Source organism: Eptatretus burgeri, chromosome 17 (genome assembly GCF_056783735.1).
Source record: "Eptatretus burgeri isolate ZD-2024b chromosome 17, Ebu_testis_v1, whole genome shotgun sequence".
Taxonomy (NCBI): Eukaryota; Metazoa; Chordata; class Myxini; order Myxiniformes; family Myxinidae; genus Eptatretus; species Eptatretus burgeri.
The window spans coordinates 50770433-50784476 of NC_140977.1; the positions used below are offsets into that span (position 1 = coordinate 50770433).

A 14044-nucleotide genomic window follows, 5' to 3' on the forward strand; every position below is an offset into this window, starting at 1 on the left:
GGTCCCTTCGGGTGGGTGCCTGGAATGTCCTATCCCTAAGAGAGGATGATCACCTGTCTCTGTTATCATCTGAGCTCAAGCGTTTGGACATCGGGATTGCAGCTCTCTCTGAGGTTCGGAGACCGGATTGCGGCGAGATAATGGTGGGTGGTTACACCTACTATTGGTCTGGTCGCTCTGATGGTTACCATACCCAAGGAGTTGCTGTAGCTGCGTCCAATAAGCTGACCCCAATGATAATTGAGGTAACACCGGTCAACGAGCGTATTATGAGATTAAGGATTCGTCACTCCTTAGGTGTCATTTCCCTGGTCTCTATTTATGCTCCGACTGAGGCGAGTGATCTTACCGTGAAGGATGCATTCTACGCCACACTCGAGTCTGTGGTTGATCAGTGCCCCAGACGAGATACACTTCTAGTCTTGGGGATTTCAATGCATCGACTGGAACTGATAGGGATGGTTATGAGGTGTGTGTTGGTCCCCATGGGTCAGGAACTATGAACCAGAATAGCACTAAGTTCCCTTGACTTTGCAAGAAGTCATGGACTTAGGGTGGCTGGTTCATGGTTTCAGCGCCCACAAGCTCATCGCTGGACTTGGTATTCCAACGCTGGCGGTGTGGCAAAGGAGATTGACCATGTCCTCATTGACGGTCGTTGGAGGATGATCCAGAACTGCAGGGTCTACCGGAGTGCTCAGTTCCTCAATACTGACCACAGGCTTGTTGTAGCAACTCTAAAGCTGCACCTTAAATCCTGGAGAATGGTACCATCCCAGCCTAGGCTGGATGTTGCCAAGCTCAGGGATGAGAGAGTAGCTGAGGAGTTTGCGAACAGGCTGAGTGGACACTTGGGGGTCTGGGTGCTTTGGGGTCCTGAAGAGTTGTGGAGCGCCTTCAAGACCACCGTCCTTGATGTTGCCGGTGGATGCCTTGGAGTTCACCGCAGGGCAAAGAAAGAATTTTTGTCTCTCAAGGGACACTGGATACCATTGACCAGAGTCGCAGGGCCAGGCTGAATGGCAGAGCTGAGCTGTTCAGGGAGCTGAGGCGTAAAACTGTACGTGCACTGAGGGTGGACAAGGAGGCCTATGTGCGAGGAATCTGTGAGGGTAGAGCATCACCTGTGGACAGGTGATTCTCGTCCCGTTTACAGGGAATTCGCGCATTACGTTCATCCAAGCCCATCCCTCGGAGCACTGCAGTTCGAGCAGAGAGTGGTAGGCTCTTGACAGAGGAGTCTGAAGTGAAGGCCCGCTGGGCCGGTTACTTTGAGCGGTTGTACCAGGCTGATCCCCCAGCTGTCGAGTTGGACGTCAAGGGTGTTACAATCCCTGTTGCTGACCCTCGAATCAACTGTGGTCCACCATCGCTTGTGGAAACACGAGCTGTGGTGAACCAGTTGAAACGGGGCAAAGCTCCAGGGATCTGTGGCATCCATGCTGAACTTCTCAAGGCTGGTGGAAATGCTGCACTCGCGTCGTTGCATGCAGTTTTGTGCTCTGCCTGGAACACAGGCATCATCCCAACTGACTGGAAGAGGGGCCTTGTTGTCCCTCTCTGGAAAGGGAAGGGTGATCGCCAAGACTGCAACAACTACCGAGGGTGACGCTGCTCTCAGTGCCGGGCAAGGTCTTTGCTCGGATAATTCTTGGATAGGGTTCGCCACCATCTGCTTGAGCACCAGCGTCCAGAGCAGTCAGGCTTTACGCCAAAGAGGTCAACGATTGACCGTATCCTTGCTCTTCGTGTCCTCACTGGAACGCAGACGAGAGTTTCGGCAGGGGCTGCTTGCAGCCTATGTTGATCTCTGTAAAGCGTTCGATTCAGTGAATCGGGGATGTCCTCTGGAGGATTCTTGGTCTTCGTGGGGTGCCACCGAAACTGATCGATCTGATGTCTGAACTCTACTCTGGTACTGAGAGTGCTGTGAAGTGTGGTGGTACCGCCTCTGACTTATTTCCAGTTGTTACTGGAGTTCGTCAGGGATGTGTACTTGCCCCACACTTTTCAGCACTTGTATGGACTGGATTTTTGGGAGGATGTCGGAGAGATCAAGTTGCGGTGCATCGTTTGGCAATGTCAAGATCTCGGACCTTGATTTTGCAGATGATGCAGTCATCTTTGCGGAGACTTTAGACATCCTCTTGGGGGCCCTCGAGGTGCTGAATGAGGAGTCGGAGCCGTTGGGATTACGGATTTCTTGGGTCAAAACAAAGATCCAGGCTTTCGGTGACATCTTGGATGCTGCTGTCCTGTCTGTGTCTGTTTGTGGTGAGGATGTTGAGGTCGTGGATAGATTCACTTACCTTGGCAGTGATATTCATGTCTCCGCAGGTTGTGAGCCGGAGGTCAATAGACGTCTGGGTCGGGCCTGGGGAGTCATGGATTCACTGGATCATGGGGTAATGGCGCTGCCGGTACCTGTGCGGGAGGACGAAAGTCCGAGTCTTCAGGTCCTTGGTACTTCCAGTCTTGCTCTATGGGTGCGAGACTTGGACTTTGACCAAGGATCTGAGACGGAGACTTAATTCCTTTGGTACCAGGTCTCTTCGGAGAATCCTTGGCTATCGCTGGTCGGATTTTGTGTCCAACGAGCGGTTGCTGAGAGAGACTCGGATGAGATTTGTTACCTGCATAGTCCGTGAGCGTCAGCTGCGGCTGTATGGACATGTGGCTCGTTTTCCTGACGCTGATCCTGCTCACCAGATTCTCTCAGCGAGGGAGTCTCATGAGTGGAGGAGGCCAGTGGGCCGACCACGTGCCTCATGGTTGCAGCAGGTTGACCATCATCTCAAGGAGATGGGGATGGGCCTGGCATCTGCCTGGGGGATGGCCAGACGGAGGCCCCTGGAGTACCGGCGGAAAGTGGACGCAGCGACGCGCTGTTCTGGCACATGCTCCCATACCTGACCTGACCTGACCATTTTGACACACTTTCAGTCATGTGATCGGCATGACCTCCACAAATGAAATCCTTACCCTGGCCTGATTTTGCAACCTAAATTTGGTAGCATTCTGAGTGGTGGGTCTGGAGAAGAAGATTTTTTGACGGAATTTCTTAAGTCCGCCATTTTCACCTCCTTAAAGTGACATGACTGGAGCAAGTTTTGCAATCCCCATTATCAGTCAGGAGCAGAAACTTGCTGCCAAATTTCAGTCGGTTCGGCCCAACGGTTTGGCCGGAGAAGTCAAAATAGGAGATGGATGGACGGATGGTGCACAATGACAACACCTTATCTGTAATTCCAAATTCCAATTCCAGATAAGCTAAAAATGTGAAAGGGCAAAGTCATAGTGACTACTTTGGTGCATCATGTATGCTGCAGCAACGCGCTGCTCTGGCGCATGCTCCCATATCTAACCTGACCTGATAGTGACTACAAATAGCCTTTATTAGCCCCACTGCAGCATGTCAAGCATGAGACGCTCCGTTTTTAGCTCATCTGGAAATGGAATTCCAGATAAGGTGCTGTCATTGGCACTGTCCATCCATATATTTTGACTTCTCCGATATTGACCGTGGGGCTGATCTGGCTGAAATTTGGCAGGGATGTTCTGCTCTTGACTAGCAATGGGAATTACAAAGCTTGTTCGGTTCATAGTCTGTCAGTCTGTCCGTCACGTGACTTTAAGTAGGTCAAAATGGCGGACTTAAGAAATTCCTTCAAAAATCTTCTTCTCCAGACCCACCAGTCAGAAAGCTACCAAATTTGGTTTACAACATTTGGACAGGGTCGTGATGTTAAATTACAGAGGCCATTCTGATCACGTGACCAGAAGTGTGTCAAAATTGCCGACAATTTTTGGGAAAATCGTGTAAATTCCTTCAAAAATGTTCTTCTCCAGACGCACCAGTCATAATGCTACCAAATTTGGGTTACAACAATAGGACAGGGGCCTGATGTTAAATTGCGGAGGTCATGCCAATCATCTGACCAAAGTGTGTCAAAATGTAAATTTTTGGGAAAATTGTGTAAATTCCTTCAAAAATCTTCTTTTCCAAACCCACCAGTCAGAATGCTACCAAATTTGGTTTACAACATTAGGCCAGGGTCCTGATGTTAAATTGCGGAGGTCATGCCAATCATCTGACCAAAGTGTGTCAAAATGTAAATTTTTGGGAAAATTGTGTAAATTCCTTCAAAAATCTTCTTCTCCAAACCCACCAGTCAGAATGCTACCAAATTTGGTTTACAACATTAGGCCAGGGTCCTGATGTTAAATTGCGGAGGTCATGCCAATCATCTGACCAAAGTGTGTCAAAATGTAAATTTTTGGGAAAATTGTGTAAATTCCTTCAAAAATCTTCTTCTCCAAACCCACCAGTCAGAATGCTACCAAATTTGGTTTACAACATTTGGACAGGGTCGTGATGTTAAATTACAGAGGCCATTCTGATCACGTGACCAGAAGTGTGTCAAAATTGCCGACAATTTTTGGGAAAATCGTGTAAATTCCTTAAAAAATGTTCTTCTCCAGACCCACCAGTCAAAATGCTACCAAATTTGGGCTACAACAATAGGACAGGGGCCTGATGTTAAATTGCGGAGGTCATGCCAATCATCTGACCAAAGTGTGTCAAAATGTAAATTTTTGGGAAAATTGTGTAAATTCCTTCAAAAATCTTCTTTTCCAAACCCACCAGTCAGAATGCTACCAAATTTGGTTTACAACATTTGGACAGGGTCGTGATGTTAAATTACAGAGGCCATTCTGATCACGTGACCAGAAGTGTGTCAAAATTGCCTACAATTTTTGGGAAAATCGTGTAAATTCCTTCAAAAATGTTCTTCTCCAGACCCACCAGTCAAAATGCCACCAAATTTGGGTTACAACATTTGGACAGGGTCGTGATGTTAAATTACAGAGGTCATTCTGATCACGTGACCAGAAGTGTGTCAAAATGTAAATTTTTGGGAAAATTGTGTAAATTCCTTCAAAAATCTTCTTCTCCAACCCACCAGTCAGAATGCTACCAAATTTGCGTTACAACATTAGGCCAAGGCCCAGTGATCCTGTTTTTAAAAAATGCTTCTGTGTTTCTTTATTTACTTACCATTCAGCTTTAGTGTGTCTGTTCTGTCCGTAACGTTCTTACCAATTGAACTTTTGTCATCAAATCTTCAACAAACCTTTATTATGAGAATATAGAGAACACAAATTAATAAAATGTACATTTTTTTTTTAAACTGTTGTTTTCGTCAAGTTTATTTTGATTACAAAGCGGATGTGGATGGGCTTTTCATTTTGAGATGCTTTCTAGTTGTTCCTCGCCGTCCAACAATGTCGGAGGTGGGGGACATTAAAATGAACTCCATCCGACCAACCAGTCATCTGTCCACGGACTTTTTGTGCACGCGATATTAAAAACTGTTGAACATTTAGCTTTCAGATATCTAATCCCCATGACATTATTTCAACCTGACTGGATTTCGGCTGTGATTGGCTGAATTATGTTGCCATGGCAACCATCTTGGTAACTTGGCTTGAGTACATGATATTTCAAAAACGGTTCAAGATTTAGCTTTCATATTACACAGATCTATTCTTCATGCCACCAAAAAGGTGGGGAACCGAGAGTGTTATTGTGTTTCGCCTCATCCATCCATTGGATGAGCACTGATTTCAAAGAGGTGTTTATAAATGCCAAAATTAGAAATACACCGAACCATGAGTCTCCATTTTAGCTCGCCTGTTCGAAGAACAGAGAGCTATAGCGTTACCCCCAGCGTGAGCGTGAAAATGTTAACGTTTTTGGTGCAAGTTATTTTTTCCTTTCTAATGTTTTTATCTACCACACTATTTTTTATACGCCCAATATATATATATATATATATATATATATATATATATATATATATATATATATATATATATATATATATATATCTTCTTCTTCTTCTTCTTCTTTCGGCTGCTCCCGTTAGGGGTCGCCACAGCGGATCATCCGTATGATCCGCATAGTGATTTGGCACAGGTTTTACGCCGGATGCCCTTCCTGACGCAACCCTGGTCGCCTCTTACGACACAGGGATATGGCATACCTATTTTAACCGGGGTATACACCGGCCCAGTACACTGGTACTCATTTCGCCGACCTCGGAAGGATGACAGGCTGAGTTAACCCCCTGGTGTATTAATTCAGTGGCTCAATGGGGCTTGAACTCAGGACCTTTTGGATCCCAAGCCGCTGCCCTAACCACTGCGCCAACACACCAGGCTATATATATATATATATATATATATATATATATATATAGTTAGAGCGCGAACAGGAATGGACGGACGGACGGACGACACATAATACGCCCCGATGTGTATATATATATATATATATATATATATATATATATATATATATATATATATATATATATATATATATATATATATATATATATATATATATATATATATATCGGGGCGTATTATGTGTCGTCCGTCCGTCCGTCCATTCCTGTTCGCGCTCTAACTCTCAAAGTTTTCAACTTTCATGTTTCATATTTGGTACATAGGTACAGACTGTGGAGACGGTGTATCGAGACACACGATCGTCATCTAAAGTGGTTGCCATGGCAACCAGGATGCTGTTTTCCATGTAGTAGCACAATTCTGTATATACCTTCTTGTTCGGGCGTATATTGTGCTCACTTGCGCTCTTGTTACTGATTACAATATACAAAGACATATATTGCTTTAAAATTATTTGGATCAGACTTCACTGCAATGCTTTATAAAAAATATTATTAGACTAGTCTTTTAAAAACGATAAATGTATAAACAGGCGAGCATTGGGTGGCTTTGAGACCAACTTTCTGGTTAGCTCGCCTGTTCGAAGAACAGAGAGCTATAGCGTTACCCCCAGCGTGAGCGTGAAAATGTTAACGTTTTTGGTGCAAGTTATTTTTTCCTTTCTAATGTTTTTATCTACCACACTATTTTTTATACACCCAATATATATATATATATATATATATATATATATATATATATATATATATATATATATATATATATATATATATATATATATATATATATATATATCGGGGCGTATTATGTGTCGTCCGTCCGTCCGTCCATTCCTGTTCGCACTCTAACTCTCAAAGTTTTCAACTTTCATGTTTCATATTTGGTACATAGGTACAGACTGTGGAGACGGTGTATCGAGACACACGATCGTCATCTAAAGTGGTTGCCATGGCAACCAGGATGCTGTTTTCCATGTAGTAGCACAATTCTGTATATACCTTCTTGTTCGGGCGTATATTGTGCTCACTTGCGCTCTTGTTACTGATTACAATATACAAATACATATGTTGCTTTAAAATTATTTGGATCAGACTTCACTGCAATGCTTTATAAAAAATATTATTAGACTAGTCTTTTAAAAACGATAAATGTATAAACAGGCGAGCATTGGGTGGCTTTGAGACCAACTTTCTGGTTAGCTCACCTGTTCGAAGAACAGAGAGCTATAGCGATACCCCCAGTGTGAGCGTCAGTGTGAAAATGTTAAAGTTTTTGGTGCAAGTTATTTCCTTTCTCATGTTTTTATCTACCACACTATTTTTTTGACTGATTACAATATACAAATACATATATTGCTTTAAAATTATTTGGATCAGACTTCACTGCAATGCTTTATAAAATATATTATTAGACTAGTCTTTTAAAAACGATAAATGTATAAACAGGCGAGCATTGGGTTGCTTCGACACCAACTCTGGTATCCATTCCATTGATGTTTTTTGCATTTAGGGCTTTGCGCAGATGAGCTTTTCATTTTGAGATGCTTTCTAGTTTCCATTTTAATTACCATTTTTGATCCATTCAAATATGGAATACCTATTATTTTACTGTCAAAAAAAGAAACCAGTTTATTTGTTTGCCAGTATTTTATACAGGTGTTGAAGCTCATGGAAGAGCAGCAGAACTTCACACAGGACATCCTACATCCTTACCCGCAATCTTTATTATCCCCATTAATCCTTCTTAACCAACCCTCCAACTTGCAGGTTGCAATGTTTCCTTTTTTCTTCTCTGTCTGTCTCTCTGTCTCTCTCTCTCTCTCTCTTTTTGCCTATTGTGTCCAACTGTTTCCCAGCTGTAACTTCATCATACCCTCCCCATCACATCACTCTCCAATGAGCCCTCAATCTTGTAAATAACATTAATAATACAAAAACATAGAATTCTGTCAAATAGAAAAATATAATTCAATTGAAATAAAATAGAGATTTCAAAGGTCGTCGAAAAAAAACATTGCAGAAGTTTACTGCCATTGACGCAACGTCTTTTACACCACCTTATTTAACACGTTACATTAGTTCTTCGTGCCTCTTGTTTGTGTCCTTTATGACATCCTTAAAAACAGAAAGTTTCCTGTTTGGAATGATTTTCAATTTTGTTTGACTGCGAGGCAGGCAGACAGAGTAAAAAAATATTATCTCACTCTTCTCTGCGCATGTGCGATCGGGCCAAATTGAGAGCAACGTATTGTTAAAGTGCAGGTTTGTTTTACAACTTGGGTTCAAATGATAACATTCAATTGAAATTAACTTGTTCCTCAATCATAAACTGACATTTGTCGAGAGACCGACAGACAGAAGTGAGCCAATTGCTAAACCTCACTGTTTGCTTTGCGTGTGTGGTTTAACAATCCGGAGTATTTAACAATGCAGGGTTTCACATTACAGTGGATCTGAAAATGAGTGATCGACATTAACGAACACATGCACATGCACGAGCACACATACGCATACATGTTCAGTTAAAAAGTCAAAGGAAGACTAAAAACTTTCTAGAACTTCAACATCAGCCACTAGATATCTTTTCCTTGATAACGCCGTATTAAAATGCAGTTCATCACTTGCTACACGAACGTGCTAAGACGAGATGGAATCGGACGATGTACATATTCCGGCACGCACGGCGTACAGCAAAGAAACAAATTCAAGATGATGCAATTTAATGCAATAGGTTTGTGCAAAAATATAATTTAACCATCACTTTTGTGTTCCTCCTCTACGTGAAAATCTGTCATTTTTGAACAAAGCACAACGATAGGAGCACAGCACTCAGGATCTCACGACAACATCACACCACGCGATGTGGCCAATTAAAGCCGCAACTACAGGATACATCCGCCAGGGGGGTTTCGTGGGAAAAGTGCAAATTAAATAATCAGGAACAAATAATCAACGGCAATGTGTAAACACTTTTGTCAAGTCCAAACCGTACATTCGAACAGCAAACCACAGATGTTATGAAGGAGGGACGCTGCCATATGCAGCTGCACCTTGTGCCGATGACATTGAATCCTCTAACAGGTGCAATTCCAATTTCATTGCACACCGTGTTGGACAATTGTGAGCGAAACACACAATCAGGGTGAGGCTGATTACACATCGAGTCAGTTATTTTGGTAAAAAACAAAACTTCTTGCCACATACATATAGTAACTACGTGGAAGCAGAATTAAAACCCCGAGCGCTTTGTGCAAAGCAAGCGGGTCGTTTCATACACAGTGGAGAAAAACAACATTTCCAATTAAAAAAAAAAAATAAACAAATAATCACTCCATGTATAGTCACAATAAAGTACTTTCAAACATGAGATCTCACAGTACGATAGATCTTCACGCCACTCTCTTTGCACGAACACGCCACCTCAAAAACCGATGATGGCCAAAGCACCAGGCCAAAGCCTTAGAAGAGTGCCAAAGAACATCAGACATAGCAGGTGGTCAATATCAGTAACTACTTACAATCTGACCTTCTCCAACCGATCCTTTGCCTAAATCCGTGAGACTTCACGTTTCCAGCCCTTCCTGTGTTCCCTCTCAAGGTGGTCCCATATGTGGTACAGACATACAATGTACTGTACACACGTATCAGCGACCTTGTTGTCCTCAACCAATTCCAAAGTCCAGGTGTTATTGAGGAGTTTGAAGGCATTTTCATTAAATTCTGGTTTTTTTTAGTCTGCCAAGCAACGGCATTAATGTCACCTTAACCAAACCTCCTGTGTCAAGGTTACCAGTTACATTTTATCAAACAAGATAGGCCAGGTCACATTACTAAGGTCTTGAGTGGGTTCTTCTTACGCTCTATTTGGACATTCCATAGGCATTTCACATGGGGTCAACCTTGGCCTCAACTCTTGCACTACAATTTTCAACCACTGCATAGGTACAGTCAATCGTCTAACTACAATAATTGGATGGTGGGGAGAGGGAGGGAGTAGTCTGGTATCTTTGGTAGTTGCTCACCAAGTGCAATTGAGTCTCAGCTGTTTAAACGTCGAGCACAAACTATTCCAGAACGGCAGCTCAGGACTCGGATGACATTGCTCAATCACCATTTAGCTAGACCCAAGTCGAAGCTCTTTCAGTCAGGTTCACTGAGCTTGAAACAATGGAGTGCTCATTGGGAAACTTTTGTACTATGTTGTACGACGGCTACCGTACCATACAAAGAAAGCCGTGAATAGACTTTGATTGAGATACCGTGTTTTCAGAAGGTCCATACAAACAGCAATCATCATGGCACTGTGATGACCTTCAAGGTCATGGGACAGGTGAGGTCACATCCTTATCAGAAAAACTTAAGTGTATTGTTCTTCTGAAATCGTCACATCCTTTCTGTATCAGAAAAAGCAAACCCATCACAGGGTAAAGAGAATGCCAAAACCTTCCATCGCTAGACTACAGTATACTTTTTTAATGGCCCCAAATGTTCCACCATGTATTGGGGGGGGGGGGCTACAGGAGGTAGGTTGACTCAAATCTTTCACGAACTGGATGGCCAGACCTGACGTTCGACCGGAGCTGCTTAGCCGCAGGAAGTTGTAACTCATCATGGGGGTGCCGGTGATAACAAGTCTACTCTTCGCAAGACACCGTGATATCTCCAACATTCATCGACTAATGTGAGCAGGTAGAACACCTGGCTTAACATCCCTCTTCGGCACGGCACACTTCATGATGCAACTCCCTATCTGTGAAACACCGATACGAGAGCTTGTAGTCCGCTCAGGAAGCCAACCTCGACTAGACAGCTCATAGGTAAGCGAACTACCTCCACACCATCCTGTCGGACCAAAGAATAAAACTAGAAAGGCCTCCACCACTGCTCCAAATGCATTCATCTCAGCGCCTTCCATGCACCGCATTCACTATCGTGTTTTTGTTGTTCATTTTCGAAAACCATTTTTTTTGACAAATTATAAACACACCTGATCCACGGCCCTCCAGTTTCGAATATCCAACTCCAATTGCGGCATCAGTCACATTGGCTAACTGGGTATTCTTGTGCCAGGTAAGATGGAGCACGTCTGGCTTCGACTGCCGGCATTGACCAAGCCCGGCATTTAACACACTCAGGTGATATATGCACCGGTCATCGGGTAACCTTGTTCCATAATTGAGGGCACAGTTTGCAAAATTGCAAGTTGTAAAAATGACAAAGTTACGCCAGCCTCTGATGTTGTGTCAATTTGTAGCAAATAATCACAAAGAGAACATTTCAATTCCTCTATTGATATTTCCTGGATACTTTGGCCTTGCAAAGTCCTTTCGGTTTCAGCATATGTGATGTGCTATCGGAAACTATTTGCATTGCCAACCATTCTCCCACTTCCTCGTTAACATCCGAATCAATTGGTTAAAATTGTAAAGAGTTGCTCGTTGAACATCGAGGTGATTGTGATAGACTGACTTGTATCATGAGCAAATCATCTGCCTGCCAGAGGGAAAAATGATCAAAGCGTTGGACTCGCAGTGTCACATTTTTTTTGACTTAATATCTAAAATGTTCAACTTCATCATGTCCTTCCGGAGTCCTTGCGTGTCCGCTGCAGTTCTACCTTTCATCCTTGCATGTTGTAAAGTGCCGTTCTCAACACCATCCTCATCATACACCTCCAGTGGTTCCCCGTTGCATATACGAGTCCCACGACGCTACATGCTTTCTCGGCAGATTTTTTTTTTTCGCTGGTTATTTAAAATATTTACAGTAGCAGCTTCGTGGGTGAATATCATAACGATATGATGCATCATATTTACAGCATCGTAATGGAAGCAAAGTCCTCGTGGCAAACGCCCACAGCTTAGGTCGCTGCACAAGCGATGCCTACGCAGAAAATTGTCCCGTAATCGTGACCCTGTGAGTGATCCCAAACTTTTGCATGAAGGTTGTAGAGCAGAGAGGCACAGAGGGCAACGCCACAGGCCGTACCCACGAGAGCCTCCGTCACATCGCGTCCTCAGTACCAGGCGTGTGGTCGAGTTCAAACTCTGATGAGCAGTATGCTGTTCTAAGGTCTGTGACCAAATTGGCCTCTTGGTTCGTGGTCTCGTCTGCTCGGCTCACCAAGCCTCCAGTTCTGATATGTTGTGCATTTGACCGTGAAGACGACTGCCGTGACTTGTCTTCAGTGTTTAACAATTTCTCATGGGTCTTCGTCGTAGAGTCTGTTTCTTTCTCAACTTCTTTATCCTCCGTTTTCCTTGTCGTGTTGTTGGGTTCCTTGAGCGTGTCTCGACTAGCACCGGGTGCCTCTGTACTGAAGCACGTTTCAGCATGATGGTTTGGTGAGATAGTCTCGCAGTCACATTGCATAAACACATCGGTATCTCCCTGCAAGGTGGGGGTAGAGGATTTAATATTGCATGAAAAGAGAGAAAAGAGAATCGTCAGAGATGCTCCAGCAATGAAAAAGTTTTCCTTGGATTACTAAAGCTGACAGCAATGAAGGGCCCATGTCGGATGAGCAGCACAAATTATCTAATTAGTACAAGACAAATGCAAACAGAGACTTCATTCAGCCCTAAATGATTAGCTGTGTGTTTAACGGATAAATGTAGCAACGTTAAGCATTCTACAAAACGCAGTGCTAACGGCTCACCTGCATGTGAGGGCCGTGGATGGCAGGGTTAGTGAAAGCGACAAGAGTTGGTGATGAAAGGTCGTCTGACCACAATGTAGGAGACGTAGGAATGTCCTCTCCCCAACAGCCATGCAATTCTGCAGAAACAGTTTACAGGTGAGAAGATGCAACACCATCCATGGAAGGAAAGCTTTAAACGTTAATGCGCTTCCTCAAGTGGGTTTGTGAGTAAACACTTCCAAATAGTGAAGTTTTCCAGGTCTGACCCTTAAAACCTTTTGTGTTACATACACAGACGAGCATTGGGGATGTAATCTGATGTCAGCACAGGTGTAATTAACAATGTCTTACAATTCTGCTCATGTTATCTGAGTTGAGTTGAAACTCCTTCATTTATTTCGTTCAGTTCTGTCCAAAGTGGACTTTCCTCAAAAAGTTCGCCATTCGAAATAACGTCACGGTATACCGGCGTGCGAAACTTCAAGCACAACCATCACTGGATTGTTGTTGTCGTCTTCATTTGTTGCTTTTGTCACTCATTTGTGGTTCTATGGCTCTACCGTCCTATAGAATTCCTTTCCATCCGATCGCCCATCCATAACAGGTATATCCGATAGCCATTTAATGAAAGCGAAACTATTTTGCCTTTGTCGTAATTAAATTTTAAATGCATACAATAACTCTATTCATCTAGTTTAGAATTAACTTTCTGAGATACGAAGGAAAATTTTTACTTTATTTGTTTCTCTTTTCAAGCACAAACAACTCTAATAATAAATAAAAAACGACAAAACACCCGCTCATCCCTACAGGAGAGTAATACCCCTTCCCTTTAGCAGGGGTCAGCAGAGCACTTTTACTATGTCAGGTATGTATATATATATATATATATATATATACACACACACACACACACACACACACACACACACACACACACACACACACACAGTGTAAAATTGAAAGTCATCTCCACAACTGATTTGTAATACAGTCTCCTGCCCCACCACCATCGGATTTCATTGCACAGCACACATTTATGGAGTATTTACTTCCCCTCCCCTACTCGTGAACCCCGAAGGGGGTGTGGGGGGGGGACTATTTAATGTGCATGACCTGACTGTGGGGACCCCTAGTATGTTTGCTAAAA

At 43.3% G+C, this 14044-nt stretch overlaps 1 protein-coding gene and 1 long non-coding RNA gene across 3 annotated transcripts in view; one reads left to right on the top strand and one right to left on the bottom strand.

Moving 5' to 3' along the window:
• Positions 1-14044, top strand: part of LOC147010083 (uncharacterized) — an 84179-nt gene that overhangs the window by 60709 nt on the left and 9426 nt on the right. The window lies entirely within an intron of this gene.
• The window catches only part of LOC147010084 (voltage-dependent T-type calcium channel subunit alpha-1H-like), a 145358-nt gene continuing 140271 nt past the window's right edge, over positions 8958-14044 (bottom strand). For both annotated transcript variants that reach the window (XM_085861603.1, XM_085861604.1), the window contains 2 exons: positions 12913-13031; positions 8958-12644 (listed from right to left, as the gene is read on the bottom strand). In XM_085861603.1, the coding sequence (XP_085717729.1) occupies positions 12258-12644; positions 12913-13031 (506 nt within the window). In that variant the 3' untranslated portion in view covers positions 8958-12257. The remainder of the gene's footprint in view (positions 12645-12912; positions 13032-14044) is intronic.